The 18,778-nt window shown below is 31.7% G+C and overlaps 1 protein-coding gene across 14 annotated transcripts in view; it reads left to right on the plus strand.

Moving 5' to 3' along the window:
• The window catches only part of rap1gap2a (RAP1 GTPase activating protein 2a), a 94,843-nt gene that overhangs the window by 62,353 nt on the left and 13,712 nt on the right, over positions 1-18,778 (plus strand). For 7 of the 14 annotated variants that reach the window (XM_051129051.1, XM_051129053.1, XM_051129052.1 and 4 more), the window contains 7 exons: positions 1,752-1,836; positions 12,084-12,119; positions 15,207-15,239; positions 15,678-15,710; positions 16,134-16,355; positions 16,725-16,828; positions 16,924-17,002. In XM_051129051.1, coding sequence (XP_050985008.1) covers positions 1,752-1,836; positions 12,084-12,119; positions 15,207-15,239; positions 15,678-15,710; positions 16,134-16,355; positions 16,725-16,828; positions 16,924-17,002 — 592 coding nt within the window. Of the gene's footprint in view, positions 1-1,751; positions 1,837-6,398; positions 6,644-9,686; positions 9,943-12,083; positions 12,120-15,206; positions 15,240-15,677; positions 15,711-16,133; positions 16,356-16,724; positions 16,829-16,923; positions 17,003-18,778 lie in introns of those variants that run through there. The other 7 variants (XM_051129054.1, XM_051129061.1, XM_051129048.1 and 4 more) reach the window with 5 other exon arrangements.

An 18,778-nucleotide genomic window follows, 5' to 3' on the forward strand; every position in this document is an offset into this window, starting at 1 on the left:
AAGATATTTTTGATTAAATCCGAGAGCTTTCTGACCCTGCATAGACAGAAACGTAACTACCACGTTCAAGGTTCAGAAAGGTAGCAAGAGCATTGTTAAAATAGTCCATGTGACATCAGTGATTCAACTGTAATGTTATGAAGCTACGAGAATACTTTTTGTGCGCAAAGAAAACAAAAATAACGACTTTATTTAACAATTTCTTCTCTCCCGTGTCAGTGCTGCTGACTCAGGAGACGGCGTTTTGACATTGTATTTTTTTTGTGTTTTCATAAGTATCTCAATTTGTGTTCCAAATATAAATGAAGGTCTTATGGTTTTGGTTGATGATGAGTAATTAATGACAGAATTTTCAGTTTTGAGGAACTATGCCTTTAAGTAAAATGTAAATGGGTCATGTGACATATTTTTTTTTCTACCAATCTGTTCATCAATTTATGTGAAATTCCATAAATAATACTACTAATCATTAACGTACTGATTTATTGTTGTTGTTGCTGCCGTTGTTGTTGTTGTTGTTGTTGTTGTGTTCAGTTAGGATTTTTTCCTCATTATGGTATTACCTTGACTTTACGTCTTCTGAAAAAAAAAATTATAATAATAATAATTTTAACCAAAACTAAAAAAAAAAACATGCTACTTACAGAAGAGGTTAAGTGGATGGATGGATGGACATTACTTTAATATAGTGTCTAATGAAATTTCACTACCAGTCAAAGGTTTTTGGATAGTAAGTACAGCAAAAACAGTAATTTTTTTTTTTTTTTTTTTTTAATAACTGTTTTCTATTTAAATATATTTAAAATGTAATTCATTCCTGTGATTTAAAAGCTGAATTTTTAGTAGCATCATTACTGCAGTCACATGATCCTACAGAAGTCATTCTAATATTATGATTTGCTGCTCAAAAAAGATTTTATTATTATTATTATTATTATATTATGTTGAAAACATATTGATCTTTCCATTCATCAAAGAATCCTAAAAATGTGCTGAACTGTTTTAAATATTGATAATAATACTAATAATACTAATGATAAATGTTTCTTGTTTCTTGAATGTTTCTTGAAATGTGCTGAAAAATTTGCTTTGAACAATAAATGACATTTTAAAATATATTAAAATAGAAAACAGTTAATTTAAATAGTAAAAATATTTCACTGATATTCAAATATTTATATCGAAATAAATGCAGGCTTGGTGAGCAGAAAAGACTTTGAAAAACATTAAATATATTATTGTCCAAAAATGTTTGACTGGTAGTGTACGTTTTGGGAGAAAAAAAAAAGAGTATCACATTTATATTTTTACTAATTATTTTATTTATTAGGCAGTCTCAAAATGTAGATGATGATTGCAATATTAAAGTCATTTGGTGCAACCAAAATGCTGAAAAATGGTATAAAGTTTTTCAAAACCATATTAAACCTACATAAATACAAAGAGTTAATTTTTAAGAACTTGGGACATTTTCTAAACTATTTTTTTCATTTAAACTATATGTTTGCTTTTATAGTGCTGACACTCGTTTACCCAAATGCGCAAAATGAATATCATTAGCTAAGTACAAAAGCAGAAGTCAATGCAAAGTCTCCTGATAGATAAATGATAGAAGTGTCTGTTTGCTTCTGCATTTAAACGTCAACCTTATGTTTTAGTGCAAAACCCCACTATATCTGATTAGTCTTCTACATAGTGTGCTCATGCTGACCATTTGCCTGGCTAACTGTATGTGTGTGTGTGTTTTGCAGGAAACAAGAGCTGCTGACCATCTCCAGTGTGCCTCTGGGAGAATGTCCACCCTCACCTCCCCGCACTGCACCACCCACCATGAAGGTGAGTGTTTTGGCCACGCATTCACTCACACACACACACACCGCTCTATTAGCTGCTGTTAGCCGAAATCTGCTGCATTCGTCTCCCAGACACACTTTTGTGCTGAATTAACCTCTATTAGCAGTAATAGCATGAGAAAGTGAGAATGCCCTTTGTAGCATGGCATATAAAATGACCCTCCTTTCACTACAAAAATGTCAACATGCTCTTACATAATGCCTCTAACTGATTTAGACACGCACATTAACCTGCGGTTTCGTCTGTGAAGGTGCATGCGGCGTGTTTGAGGTAAAGCTCTTCATTCAAGGTTACCTCCAAATGTAATTCTAATTCATTTGGACTGAGAAATCCATTTTCTTCCAAGCATTAAGGTCCCATTGAGTTCACATGGTATCGCTATCTCTTTATATTTGCAACAGCCTCAAGAGGGGCTGGAAAGATTTTCTGTCTTGTTTAAAAGTGGTACACCGAGTTCAGAGATGGATTGTGTGGCGTGAGCGGAGCACAGTCGCCCGTGTCACCTTGAAATGAGACGCACTTGCCGAAAATCAAAAGAGGGGGGAGAGATTGGTGTTTATGCAGGAAGGGAGGGTGAGAGGCCGAGGCGTCAGGTGTGATATTAAGATGAGCAGACATGAAGTTGAACCCAGAGGTCATGATCTTGTTAGCCAGTGCTTTAATTATGAATATCATTTCTCATAAGGACTGATTAAATGTCTGAGGCGCACAGCACTCAAATCACACTTGAAATTAATTAAGGTCTCCATCAGGCTTTTGCTTAGTTGTTACCTGTTGTTGGAGGATTTGAGGATTTATAAATAGCTTAAATAGGATTTGCCTTTCTCGTGAGCAGCTGTTGTAAATTCTGTCGTCATTTATTTGCTTTTATGTTGTTATGTTGATCCACCATTTTCTTAAACGCAGAAGTAAGCCTCTGGGTGAGACTTCCCATTCTTTATCCGCTATAGGGAAATAACAAGAAGAATAACAAGGTGCAGTAAATGGTAAAAAAGTTTGTACTACAAACCAGTGTACTCATAATTAAGAAAATACTTTAAAATAATATGGTAAGACACACCGATGCAATATCAAGCGGCGAAAAAAAATAGAGTCTGGAAGCCAGACGCATAAATTATACAAATGGCCGCGCCCTCTTTTATGGTAAAAAAAAAAGATGGATATGACGTACTTAATTCTGTAAAACATAAAGATGCCTATTTTTTTTGTCTACACTATGAAAGTCAATGAGTTGCAATATTGTTTTTTGTTGTGTTGTTGTGCTTATACAGGTTTTAAATTACATAAAGGTGAATAAATGATTAAAGGGTACATATTATACTACTGTTCAAACATTTGGGGTCAGTAAAGTATTTTTTAAGAACTTAAAGGTATAGTTCACCTAAAAAAAAATACACTCTGATTTACTCACCTTCAAGCCGTAAGTATATATGACTTTGTACTTTCAGATGAATGCGATCAGAGTTATATTAAAAATGTCCTAGCTCTTCCAAACTTTATAACGACAGTGAATGGCTGTTGGGATTTTGAAGCAAAATAAAGGGCATCTATCCATAATAAAAAGTACTCCATACAGCTCCGGAGGGTTAATAGAGGCCTTCTAAAGCGAATCAATGTGTTTTTGTAGGAAAAATATCCTTATTTAAATTTTTACTTTATAACCTGTAATCGCAACTGCGCTCCCAGCGAATCCCGTCTCAAGGTCCGTTGCCGATCCTGCTCCCCTCTGTCCTCCCACTGCTTTCCTGTCATCTCCCAACTGTCGTATCTGCAAAAATGCATTAAAAAAAGAAAAAAGTGCAGTATGAATTGCAGACAGCTAGAAGTTTAAATGGGGTACTAAAGTCCAAATTCAAAATACCTCTACTGTAGTGTAAAGCAAAAATAATATACCTGTGAAATATTCATTTTAATTTATTTTGCAGTGCAGTTGTTTTACAATATATGGCTATTACTGTCATTGTTGTTGTTGTTGTTATTATTATATTTTAATTTATTTAGCTTCCTGAAACACCAGTGTAAATTTAATTTTGACTGAGACAGTATATCACAAGTAAAAGAGGGTTGAGTCCCCTTTAAAGTTCAGGTACAAGTCAATTCACTGACTTTTTTTTCTGACTTAAGTTTTCTTAGTTAAGAACATGGGTTGGAGGGTTGGCGCCGATAGCCTTGTGGGCAGCGTGCTGACATACAGCGCCGTTGCGCTCTGGGTGTCCCGTGTTTGAATCCCGACTTGAGGACCTTTCCTGATCACTTCCCACTTCGCTTCCTGTCCTGTCATAATAAAGGCAAAATGACCAAAAAAAGAGGTTTGGAACTTTTAATTTTAAACTCTCAAAGTGCATTATATAGAATAATTTAACTTTAAAATATACAAAATGTTCCTTTCCCCCCCAATTCTTTATTTGTCTTTTTTAAAATATCACAAAAAATATTGTGTAGTGTTCTTCATATTGCAATATTATCATATCGTGAGATTTTGATGTCTCACAATGTTCCCTAGTGAACAATGTATGACAGTTTATAAAGTTTTAACTATGGATTTTTTTTGTTTGTTTTTTAACACAAACGCATCAACTCACTTCATAAGGCCTTTATTAACCCCCCCGGAACTGTGTGGAGTACTTTTTCTGATGGATGGATGCACTTTATTGGACTTCAAAATCTCAACACCCATTCACTTCCATTATAAAGCTTGGAAGAGCCAGGACATTTTTTTTTATATAACTCCAATTGTATTCGTCTGAAAGACGAAAGTCATATACAACCAGGATGGCTTGAAAGTGACTAAATCACGGGGTGATTTTTATTTTTGGGTGAACTATGCCTTTAATACTTTTATTTTGCACTGACGCATTACAGTGATCAAAAATAACAGTAAAGACATTTATAGTGTAAAAAAATTATTACAAAATATATGCTGTTCTTTTCAACTTTCTATTCATAAAAAAAAAAAATGTGTCACTGTTTCCACAAATATATTAAACAGCAACTGTTTTCAACATAAAATAATGGTTAATAATTTTTTACCAAATTATTAGAAGGATTTTTAAAGAGTCATGTGACACTGAAGAGTAATGGCTGCTGAAAATTCAGCTTTGATATCACAGGAATAAATTACATTTTAACATATATTAAAGGGGTCATCGGATGTTAAGTTCACATTTACATGTTGTTTGAACATGAATGTGTGTTGGCAGTATATGCGCACATCTACCATATAATGATAAAAATCCATGCAGTGGTTTTTAATTAATCTGTAAAAATAATATCCCCTTTTTTAAATCAAGCCATTCTCAGAGGCCGCTCCCACAATGTTGATTGACATGAGCATCTTACCTCAGACCTGCCTAAATCAGCTGTAACAGTCCAGTAACCTCCATTGTTTCGATGAGGGAGCAGGGATGTAAGTTAGACAAGAATATCTCTGATTGAGTGATTGAGGTGTTGTGTTGCTGGATGTAATAATGAACATAGTGGTCGTCATTTACTCCCGACATCTGAGCTGCTGAAGATGCAGTGGATTACATTTGTTTGTGAATGGAATGCACCTCCCGATCTACATAAATGCGTCTATGTTCGCACTAATCATTCTTGATCCAGCTTCACCTACAACAGAAGTGAGTATAAGGGGTTTTTTTTTTATGAATCTTTGTGATCGCCTTTCCTAAAAACGTGCTAGTTAGCAAGTTTAGCGGATAAATGCGGCTAAAATAAACAGGCTCATCACTCCACAGCGAGAAGAGAGGGGCGGGCCGAGCAGAGCTCATTAACATTTAAAGCAACCTCGACCAGAACAGGATGAATTTTGCAGGGCTGTTTTTGCAAGGTAAAAAGGGTGTTGTTTTACACCACCATTGAGAATTTTTAACCAAAGTATATTATAGACTTTTTATTAAGACCCTAAAGATGGGCATACGATGACCCCTTTAAAATAGAAAAGTAGTTATTTTAAATTACAATACTATTTTACAATGTTGTTTTTACTGTGCATTTTTGATCAAATAAATGCAGCTTTGGTGAGCGTAACAGCCTTCTTTTAAAAAAACATTGAAAAACAAAAAGCAGTACTCATATAAATAACATGATATTTTGACTAGGGCCAGTTGACACTACACATAATTGTGTAAATCTAGTATTAGTTTGTATTGCACAAATCCTAAAACATATTTGTAGTTGGAAAAACTCGCATAACAAGTTTCCAGTTCCAACTTTGTCCTTAGACTACCAAGTCAATTTACACATTACACTTCACACAAGAAATGTTTGCAGAACGCACATTAACACAACACAATGTACTCTACCTCATTTCAGGTTTAGCTGTTCTTGTAAGGACATTAGGTCCAAGTATACTTTAAACACTTCCACAATGTGCAAAGACTCCTGTGTCTGAGTGTAAACACGATACATTTAGTACATTTTAATGCGTATGTGTACTTGTCCTTTAAGATATATAATTATGTGCTGTTCACACAGTTGGTGGCCACTCCCAATGTAAACCCAGTGTGTAAAGAAGAAAAGAGGAAAGGGAGGAAAGCAAGTGTGCAGACTTGATAAGCTCTCTTGTACTGTGGTTCGATCAGCTGTTGGTCATATACAAAGCAGAACAGCTACAAAAGACCGAGTGAATGGGAGAACTTAATGACTCTTAAGTACAGACACACACTGGTAAGACCAGTTTTAGGGTGTGGAGCTAGAAAACACTGCCAAGCGGATTTGGTCGTCCTCTTCCTGTTTTGTGCTGCTGAAAGTGTTTGCATAGAGGAGTACAGCTAATCAGAGGAGAGAGGTAGGATCGCCTGTGTGACGGGGGGAAACACAATGTGATAGGTATTAGATTCACTGTGTGTTTATTGCAGGATGAGTTTATTGATGAAGCTTGTTGGTGTGTATCTGACACAGCACAGACCTCCTGCACCACTACAGTTCATTCATTCATTCTGGTGCGTCTGAGTCTTTATGTAATATCTGTTTATCTGCCAGTCCTGGACCGAGTCCCAGATGCCCGCTTTATTACCCCACTGCCTCTGTCTGTGTCTATTTATACCTATAACTACTTGGTCAAAAAATCCTTTGTATATTTGAATAAAAAATACTTTGAAGTGTTTATATAAAAAAATGGCAAGATTTTACATTAAGGTTCAATTTGCTGTTTATTTAGCTATTAATTTTTGATTATAATGAACTGACAATGAACAAATCAATGATTTTTACATCATTTATTAATCCAAGTTATGTTAAATGATTTTTTATACAAGTTAAGCTCAGTCGTCAGCATTTGTGCATAATGTTGAGTACCACAAAAATTATTTCAGCACATCCCTCAAAATAGACGGATAAATAAAAGCAGGAATGTGAAACATATAATTTTATAAAAGCATTTACATTAATTATTTTATTAGCGTGTGTATTATTTGAGCGTTAAATTTTTTTTCTTCTCATTTCTTGTCATTTTAGTGTTTTAAGTGTACATTGTTATGGCTTCAAAGTTGTAAAATTGAATATAACTTAACTTAGAAAAGTGAGTTTTTCCTCCCCGTGCTAAAATCATGCTAGAAACAGAAAAATTATTTTATTATTTACAGATTGACTCCTTTCACTTCCAATTTTTTTAGTAAGTTGTTAGTTGTTAACTTACTAGAAATGTTAAAATGTGTTAGTATATGTAGAAATTAACTTGATATTTACTGTAATACTTAATATTTTCTTTCAGAAGTTTCACAAATAATTACAAAGAAATGGCAAGTGAATGTAAATGTAAAATTTTATAAGTAGAAAGGTTGAAATTGTATTTTCTTTTAAAGCATACTCCAGCAATATTTGTTTTATTTGCAACTTGTTTTTTTTTAGCAATTAGTATTAATAATTAATAATAAACAATAATTATTTTGTAGTATTTTTAAAGTAATTTAGTGGTTTATTTAATTTTTTAATAACTGTAAAAATGTCTTAGTTTGTAAGTACAAAATATACTTTATATTTTATTTTATATTACAAAGTATATTTTCAGTACTGTATTTTTTGGGTTTCGATTGGGGATGCTCAGTAAATCAGTTCTATGTTGGTTAAAGGTTTTTATTTTATTTTAGATTTTATTTTATTTTTATTTTATTTTATTTAAAAATATTTGTAGTGTCTTCTAAGTAATTTCGTTATTTGTTTAGTTTTTTAAATAACTGTAAAAAAAAACTTTATTTTAAACTATATTTAGAGTTTCAAATCGGTTCCATATTGGTTATAGATTTTTATTTTATTTTATTTTATTTTATTATTATTTTATTCATAGTATTTTTAAAGTAATATAGTTATTTATTTAGTTGTTTTTAATACCTGTTATAAAAAAAAGTAGTAGTTTGTACTGTGTATTTTGGGTTTTGATTAGGGATACTTTTTTTTACAATTTTATTTGTATTGTAAAAGTAATTTAGTTATTTATTTAAGTTTTTTTTTTAAATAATAATGAAAAAAAAAATCTTACTTTGTACTGTATATTTTGGGTTTGATTAGGGATGCTCAATAAATTGGTTCCATGTTGGTTAAAGGTTTTTATTTATTTTATTTTATTTTATTTTATTTTATTTTATTTTATTTTATTTTATTTTATTTTATTTTATTTTATTTTATTTAAAGGAATTAAGTTGTTTATTTTGGTTTTTTAATAACTGTAAAAAAAAAATGTCTTAGTTTGTACTGTATATTTTGGGTTTCAAATAGAGATGCTCAATAAATTGGTTCTATGTTGGTTAAAGGTTTTTATTTTATTTTATTCTATTTTTATTTTATTTAAAAATATTTGTTGTATTTTTAACGTAATTTAGATATTGTTGTTTAGTTTTTTTTTAATAACTGTAAAAAATATCTTATACTGCATATTTTGGTTTCAGATCAGTTCCATATTGATTTTAATTTAATTTAATTTAATATGTTTACATTTATTTGAAAATATTTTTAGTATTTTTAACGTAATTTAATTATTTATGTAATTTTTTTTCAGTTCCATATTGGTTATAGATTTTTATTTTATTTTGTTTTATTTTATTATTTTATTTATAGTATTTTTAAAGTAATGTAGTTATTTATTTAGTTGTTTTTAATACCTGTTAAAAAAAGTACTAGTTTGTACTGTGTATTTTTAAAGTAATTTAATTATTAATGTAGTTTTTTTTTTTTTTTTTTTTTTTTTAATCGGTTCCATATTGGTTGTAGATTTAAAAGAATTAAATAATAAAATTTTAATTTTAATAATTGTAAAAACAAATTCTTAGTTTGTACTCTATATTTTGGGTTCGATTACGGATGCTCAATAAATTGGTTCCATATTGATTAAAGGCTTTTAATTTGTTTTATTGTGATTTATTTTACAGTGATGGTGTTTTAACAAAAAATAGGGACTTTTTATGTCTGCTAGAGAATATTTGTATATATAGTGTGTGCTTCATTGTAATATGGGTGAAGCTTCAAAGATCCTGGATGGGGTGCTAATCTTATCTGAGACAACAGTGGCACTAACAGGTTGTGGTGGTAGATAAGCTCCGTCTCTTTATAACCTTGCTATGACACTACAGGCATAAGACGCTGTGAATTTTTAATCACGTAGCTCTTATGTTTTTATATTTGATTTGATGTGCTCACGCAAACAGCTTCAGGCGTTGGACTGTGAGTTTTGTTTGGTTGGGGAATAAAACCAAGGTCAATATCCACATATATAATCAAAAAAGGTCAAAAGGTCGTAGCGTTGCAAAACTTTCAAAGCCTTTCAAAAAATATACACACCCATTGTTCCTTCTTTGACCATGCGTTCCTCTTTTGCATTAAGGAGTTACCCTTTTGATGTTGTGGTCTCAGTTCATCAAAGTTATGTGGGCAAATATGTCTTAGCTGGGCTTTACTCTGTTGACATTGTGAAGTGAGTTGCCCTTGGATCCATGGCAGGTTAAGCATTAACCAGTCTGCATTTGTTTTGTCTCACTTGCATCTGTTACACTCCGTCCGATCATAGGAATATCCTTAAATATCCCAAGGGATCTATTCTGAACAAAAATCAGATGTTTTTCTGCTCTACTGCCTAGCTGGGGGTGCTCTGTCGAGGTAAGAAACTCTGGGTTTAGTAGAAATATTGTGCAAAATTATCAAGAATAGCTGAGAGTTGTTTTAGTATAAGCCCTTCAGGTCTAGACTTCAAATTGTGCTTTAAACCTCTGTTGCATTTCTTAAATAACTAATAATTAAGCCCTAATGGTTGCACAGCCCATAAATTAAATGCAGCTGTAAAGGTCCAGTAAGTTGAATTTCGAGTGAGGACGTATTATGGTTTATTATGTCTGCATAGAGATAGAGTCATTTGATGTCGCTCAGCTTGCGTTGAGTTTATCTTCACCCATATCACATTCCTTATTTATGATATAATGCTACTAATGTGCAGTGGATTGCAGACAAGTCTGTAGTTGTTGACTTGATTTTAAGTACGATCAGGCTTTGCCGTGTGAGGCTGTGGGAGTTGGGTGTGTAGGCTTGAGAGTCACGTGGGATACATTTGAACTTCTTTAGTATGGTTTAAGAAGCATCCAAGGATGCACCTCATGTTGACTGAAGGAATGTCTATAGTAAGCAGAGATGGATCTAGACAAAGGGTGGTGACTGAAATGAAATATGAGACTGAAATGTGAGATTTGTTTTTTTTCTTATTATACTGAAGTCATTTATTAAATTTTACTATTAAAGTTTATATTGTAGTTTATATAAAATATAATAAAAAAAAATAAAAATATATATAAAAAGTTTATATTAAAGTTTATATAAAATATACTGTTAAAGTTTAGCATTTTAAAAGGGTTTTTAAAGTGTATTCCTTGTACGGTATATTTTGGGTTTCAGTTAGGTTCCATATCAGTTATAGTTTTTTATTATTTTATTTTATTTGAATTTAAATGTTTTATTATTTTATTTTATTTATTGTATTGTTGTTAATTTTATTAAAAGTATTTATTTAAAGTATTTTTTTGTATTTTTAAAGTTATTTATTTATGTGTTTATTTTAATAACCAAGTATTTTAAAGTATGTTAAAGTTTTTTTGAACTAATTTAGTTATTTATTTAGCTATTTTAATAACTTCATTTTATTTGTTTTTGTTTTGTTTTATTTTATTTTTTTGTTTGTTTTGTTATATTTTTAAAGTAATTTAGATTTTTTTAATAACTGTAAAAATACTGATTTTATTTTTTATTTTATTGTTTTTATTTAATTTTATTTTAAATAAATTTTTTACAGTATTTTTAAAGTAATTTAGTTATTTGTTGTGTTTTATTTTATTTTATTTTATGTATTTTTTTTATATTTTAAAAATAATTTAGTTATATTTAAAAAATTTTAATAACTGTAAAAACAAATTCCTACTTTGTACTGTATATTTTAGGTTTCATCCAGGTTCCATATTGGTTACAGATTTTTATTTTATTTTATTTTATTTTATTTTATTTTATTTTATTTTATTTTATTTTATTTTATTTTATCTTATTTATTTTATTTTTTTAAGTAATTTAGGATTTTTTTTGTTTTCTTTTTTAATAACTGTAAAATTTTAGTGTGTATTTTTTATTTTATTAATTTTTTATCTATTATTTTTTTTGTTTTATTATTATTATTATTATTATTATTATTTTTATTAATATTATTATTATTCTTGTTATTATTAGTTATTTTATTTATTTATTTATTTTTTTGCTTATTTGCTTATTATTTAGTTATTTTGTTATTTAGTAACTGTAACAAAAATCATAGTTTGTACTGTATATTTTGGTTTTCCATTAGGTTCCATATCACAATGTCAAATGTAAAATTCCAAATCTCAAAATGAATGTCCACATTTTAATATTGTATGTTATGTTTTAAAGCCCATTTTCATCTGTAGCATTATCTAATGATTTTGATTTGGTTGTTTTATTTTTTTATTTATTTCAAAAGCATGTATAGAATTTTAATCTGCCATTTATCTGTTGTAAATAATTATCGGATTCTTGATACTGGTGAGAATTTTAACAACGGTGCAAGTTTTGATGCCTTTATTATTATTTTACAATATAGAAAATAGTAATAAGTAAAAATGAATGATGTTTTTAAATGAATTAACCTCTGTTTAATTCATTATTTGGCGTCAAATAAAGAAGAAAAAAAAGGTTTGATGTAAATGTCACCACATAACCACAAATCTCAATTCTTGTTTCTTTTCCAGTCGGCGGAGTTCTTCGACATGCTGGAGAGGATGCAGGTAAGACTCCTTCCATCATTCAAATAATCGTATAAGTGCGTGCCCCTCTTTACAATAAGATTCCTCTAATAACAGTATTCTTTCGGTAACTTTGTACTTTAGCTGAAGAGCATTTTACTGTATAATAATATAATAATCACAGCATGTTTTTTTGCCCTTGAGTGCTGGCTAAGTGTTCTCTCCCAAGTGGACCAGTCCTCAATTACTCTGAATGAATAATTACACATTCCAGCTCATTTCAAACTCATTGATTTAGCAAGCACTTTTCTCTGTGGTGGGTCTTGGGGTGGTGGGGGTTTGGTAGGAGAGACTAGGAACAGGACATACTGACCTGGTAAATAACAGCAGCATGATGGTGGTGTTGTCATTGTGTGTGTGTTTGTTAGAGTAGATGAAGGGCAGCAGGTAGCTAAAGATCAGCTGATCAATACTATGTTGAGGCAGGAGCATGGGTGGTATTAAAGCCCTCAGTATGAGTGACAGATCGATGCAAAGGTTTGTCTGAAGGGCTGATGTCTCTCTCCAATGGATCACATGCACTTGTGATGTTTTTCGTCAAGGATGAAGGTGTGTCTTAGTCAGCTCCCTAGTTCTGTAGCATGTAAAGTGCCCAGGGAGTTGAGCTTTCCCTATTGTCTTTTTCAGTGTATAATTACATTGCATATCTAATGCTCATGAAAGGGAAACAATCCCACAAATTTTTAAGAATTACATAGGAATAACTTATTTTTATTTTACATAATATATTTAATGTCTTTATATTTAAAAACTAGAAATTAATTGAAATTAAAATGTAATATTAATTAAAAAATATTTATATATTTTAATTTAAATTAAATATTTAATTTGTGTGCATTTGTATAATGTATCTGTTTTATTAATTAAATAAAATCTTAAATTAAAAATAAAAATATTAATTTAAATATTACAATTAAAATAATAATGTCACATAGGACAGTCTCTGTAAAGAGTTTGACATACAGCGTTTATATATTATTCTCTACTATTCAGACTTAATAACTCGCAATTGCGTTGTAAAGTCAGAATCGCAAGATGTAAACTCACAGAGAAAAATAGTCACATTTCCGACTGTGAGTTTATATCTCGCAATTTAGAATTGCAACTTTATAACTCGCAATTGCGCTTTATTTCTCAGAATTGCGAATTTGTCTCACAATTCTGACTTTATAACTCACTATTACAACTTTATATCACGCAATTCTGAGAAAAAGTCTGAACTGCAAGTTTATATCTCTCAGTTTTTGCTTTATAACTCATGATTGCAAGTTTATATCACAAAAGGCTGAATTATGACTATATCATGCAATTCTGAGAAAAAGTCTGAATTGCAAATTTATATTTTGCAGTTTTGACTGTATAACTCACGATTTCGAGTTTATATCTAACAATTTTGACTTTATAACTCGCAATTACAAGTTTATATCACATTTCTGAGAAAAAAGTCAGGATTGTGAGTTTATATCCCGCAATTCTGTGAGAAAAAAGGTCTAAATTGTAAGTTTATATCTCGCAATTCTGAATTTTATATCTTGCCATTTTGATTTTATAATTCACAATTATGAGTTTATATCACATTTCTGATAAGAAGTCAGAATTATGACTTTATATCATGCAATTCTGAGAAAAAAGTCTGAATTGCTATTTTATATCTCGCAATTCGGACTTTATGTCTCGCAATTATAAGTTTATATCACATTTCTGAGAAAAAGGTCAGAATTATCAGTTTATATCTAGCAATTCTGAGAAAAAGGTCTGAATTGTAAGTTTATATTTTGCAATTACGAGTTTGTATCTCACAATTCTGACTTTCTAACTTGCAATTACAACTTTATATTACGCAATTCTGAGAAAAAAGTCTGAATTGCGTTTTTATATCTTACAATTTTGATTTATAACTTGCAATTATGACTTTACATCACGCAATTCTGAGAAAAATTCGGAATTATGAGTTTATATCATGCAATTCTGAGAAAAACGTCTAAATTGCAATTTTATATCTTGCAATTTTGATTTTATAACTCGCAATTATGACTTTATATCACGCAATTCTGAGAAAAAAGTCTGAATTATGACTTTATATCATGTTATTCTGAGAAAAAAGTCTGAATTGCGATTTTATATCTCACAATTCTGACTTCATAACTCAGTTACAGTACGAGTTTATATCACATTTCTGAGAAAAAGTCAGAATTGCCAGTAAAAAGACTGAATTGTGAGATTATATCTAACTGAATTCTGAGACTGAATTGTGAAAGATTATATCTCACAAAAAAGACTGAATTGTGAGGTCATATCTCGCAATATTTTCTCAGAATTGCATGATATATTTATATCTCACAATTCTGACTTAATAACTCGCAATTATGAGTTTGTATCTTAATTCTGACTTTATAACTCACAATTACAACTTTATATCATGCAATTCTGAGAAAAACGTCTAAATTGCGAATTTATATATCATAATTTTGACTTTATAGCTTGTGATTGCAAGTTTCTATCTCACAGTTTTGACTTAACTCACAATTGCAAGTTCATATCTCACAGTTCTGACTTTATTACTTGCAATTTTGACTAAATCACACAATTCTGAAAAAAAGTCTGAATTGCGAAAAACTTACAACTGCAGGCTTAAATCTCACAATTTTGAGAAAAAAGTCAGAATTGGAAGTTGTAAACTCGCAGTTGCAAGGAAAAATGTCAGAATTGTGAGATTAAAAAGTCACAGTTTTTTTTTTATTCAGTGGTGAAAACGGGCTTCCGCTGATAATTATCAGTGTCTCAATGTAAAGATGTAGAGATTTGCAACAAACATTATAGATGTTTCCAAGTAAACAAGAGCTTCTGCCTTTATTTATCTCTATCAGATGGAAACAATTTATCATGGTAACCACAGTTTTTGACAAAATAACTTGATATTAGCCACCATAAAAAATGTTCTGAAGGCTTTATTGTCTATAAACAGAGCTGCTTTATTTGGGGAGCTTATTTGACTACCAGGGTTTAATGTTCTAGTTTGTCATTTATTCTTCCTCTTTCCGCTCTCTTTTGCTTACCTGGACATGGCAGATTCCCAAAACTGAGGAGACTAAGAAATACAAGGTTTGGCTGGTATTCTGAGTGTGTGTATATTGTGTCTGTAAGTGCATGTTTGTGAGTAGGTTCTTTTCTTTTCTATTAATATTCTGATAAACATCAGCCACAGTTTTGAGTTATACAGCATCAATCAACATCTGTCATTTTGAAGTGCTTTTTATATTTGGTGATGTAAAGGTCAGTGATGATGGCCTTCAGAGAGTCCAAACGCAGACTAAAAAACCTTTATATCCCTTATATGATTATTGAAATGCAAGCTGAGAATAATCAGATGCTTTTTTTGCTGCTGCTGCCTTTATTTAGTTTTTTTAACTCTCATATTCTGGTGTAGATATTATTCCTCTATCCTGCTCCTGGGACTTTTCATTGCAATAAACAGAGTTTGATATATGTGGTTGAATTTTGGTTTTATGCTATGATTAAATTTATTTTTCTCATCTACAGGATGACTACATCCCTTACCCCCGGATTGAGGATGTGAGTCCACGAAAACACATAAACACTTCTAAACACACAAGAGCACAAATTAAAGATTAAGCCTCGTTCTATGTACTCTATATTATTTTGTTCTTGTATTAGCAATTTAACACGAGAGTTTTCATTATGCTCAAGTGTTTTAGGGCTGAAAGGAACAGATTGCCTCTATTTATTATACGGCTTTTTGGAATACTTGATTCTGATTGGTTAATCACTGCATGTAGATGTTTATATAATGATTGCTAAACTGTTGTCCCTAGCAACAAATCTCATACACCGTGCTATTTAATTTTCCATAATTTTATAGGTAGCCAGCCATAATAGTAAGATAAATTTATATAATCATTAAGTAAGTAAATGAGCTGCTGATCTGTAGGGTTTGTGACCTTTCTGACCTTTTATTTGTTCATATTTGTTGTCTAGGTCCTAGAGAAGGGTGGGCCCTACCCTCAGGTCATTTTACCCCAGTTTGGTGGGTATTGGATTGAGGATCCCGAGGCTCCAGTTGGGACGCCCACGTCCTCAGACAGCAGCTTCTGTGAGGAGGATGATGATGGTCTGAGTCCCGGTGGAGGAGGAGGCTTTGGTTACAGGCTGGAGTGTAACAGCATCTCACGGGCTTATCGCAAACATTTTCTGGGCAAGGTGAGGATTCATTTGTTAATGCTGACAGCATGTGTGATTTTCACACAGGGCCAAAAGTATCCCCAGCACATGCCTTTTTAGCTGAAAGTAAGTGTCCTGTCTGAGGTAATATTTCATGTGCGTGTAGCTTATTCACTCACATAACACTTGGATATGAGGTGTGATGGCGCCTCTTTGAACAAACTGTTTGTTTGCCACTTTTTGGTATCAGTTGTGTGTCACAGAGAGCCTGACTGGAATGACACAGAGTCACACTTGAGTGATAAAAATGCAAACTCAGTCTATTGGAAAATGAACCTCTCCGTATCGAAATACGTGAGGAACGAAGCTGTGCAATGACGCCTGTGTAAACACCTTTCTCTTTCTCAGGAGCACATGAACTATTACTGCACAGCCAGCAGTATGGGACACCTCATCATGTCTCTGAAGTATGAGGAGGCAGATGGACAGGAGTCACTCCGTATCATGCTCAGGTGCAGTGTCCAGCACATATTGAAACTCTGGTTTAGTCATTGCTAGGTAGGCCTATGTTGTCAGACAGCTGAGTGTTTGTTTTGTCATTTTCTAGATCAAAAACAAAGACCCTTCATGAGCGAATCCCACTTGAAGGCCTCCTGCAGCTACCCAGCGTACCACAGATAGCCAAGGTGAAATACAGCACCAGACAAAAGTCTTCAAAGCTATTAAACACACAAATAAGAATGATGCGGTGACCAAACAAATCAAAACTGTCTTTGTCATTTTCTAAATAATTTTATGAGGTGCCACATAGGATGCTTTGAAGGAGCCCATGGCTGCTTTTTCTTTACTATCTGCTAGAACTCGATTGAAAATAAAAAAATTTATTATTTTGTAAAAGTGCACACAAATAGATTTGTCTCATGTCTTTAGGATCATAAGAAACATGTGAATTAAAAGGTTTACCCAAAAATTTTAATTCTGTCATTAATTACTCACCTTCATGTCATTTCAAACCCGTAAGACCTTCGTTCATCTTTGGAACACAAATTAAAATATTTTGGATGAAATCCAAGAGCTTTCTGACCCTGAATAGACAGCAACAAAACTGACACGTCCAATATCTAGAAAGGTAGTAAGGACATTGTTAAAATAGTCCATGTGACATCAGTGGTTCAACCTTAATTTTATGAAGCTACAAGAATACTTTTTGTGTGCACAGAAAACGAAACAGCGTTCCTACAAGGTGCTTAAAGTGCTTGAAGTGCTTGAATTTCACTTGAAATGTAAAGCCTGGAAAACCTTGAAAATAACAATATTCCTGAAAAGGTACTTGAAAAGTGCTTGAATTATTTAAACAAAACGTACCTATTAAATAATTGTTTAATTTTGTCATTAAACACATAAAATTCACGCATTTAAATTAATGGCATAATACTAGCGAGCTAAACCAGTAGTAGTACTGAAAATGTTGTGTAAACATGGCTGAAGACACAAAATGAGGAACAGATGAACCAAATCAATTGAATCATTTCATGACTTCAGTCATTCATTTCAAGCTATTTACTAGCAAAAGCCAGATCAGAAAATTATTCATTGTTTAGAGGCGCTTCAATCAGATTGCGTATCGCGAATCATTTGTTTCAGATCGGGACTTTACGCGTATTTAGACCGAAACGGGTTCGTGAATCATTTCACGAATTGCATGATTCAGATAAAAATGTTTTGTGATACGCATTTTGAAGTCCCGATCTAAATCAAATGATTCACAATACACAAGTTCTGGTCTAAGTCAAATGATTCGCGATCTTTGCTGTGAGTCCTGATGTGAAATGATGGTTCGTGAATCATTATTCAGATCGGGACTTCAAAGCGTGAATTGCGAATCATTTGATTCAGTTTGGGACTTAGGAGCAGGTATGATACCTGGATTTCAAAAATTATCCAGTCGAAGACATCGCATCATGTACGCTACCAGTCAAAAGTTTTCGAACAGTAAGATTTTTAATGTTTTTAAAGAAGTCTCTTCCGCTCACCAAGCCTGCATTTATTTGATCCAAAGATGACAAAAACAGTACAATTTTTAAATATTTTTACTATTTAAAATAAATGTTTTCTATTTGAATACATTTTAAAATGTAATTTCTTCTGTGATTTTTAAAGCTGAATTTTTAGCATTTTAAAATATATTTAAATAGAAAGCAGTTACTTTAAATAGTAAAAATATTTCACAATATTACTGCTTTTGCTGTATTTTGGATCAAATAAATGCAGGCTTGGTGAGCAGAAGTGACTTCTTTAGAAAACATTAAAAAACTTACTGTTCAAAAACTTTTGAGTGGTAGTGTAGGTCTGCAGTTGAACTTTTAAAGTGTACAAGGACACAAATTCTCAAAAAAGTCTCTCTTGCAAAGTCTCTCCAGACTTCAAGTACTTAACAGACCTCTTTTGACCTTCCCTTAATC

This window comes from Labeo rohita, chromosome 15, assembly GCF_022985175.1.
Source record: "Labeo rohita strain BAU-BD-2019 chromosome 15, IGBB_LRoh.1.0, whole genome shotgun sequence".
Classification (NCBI taxonomy): domain Eukaryota; kingdom Metazoa; phylum Chordata; class Actinopteri; order Cypriniformes; family Cyprinidae; genus Labeo; species Labeo rohita.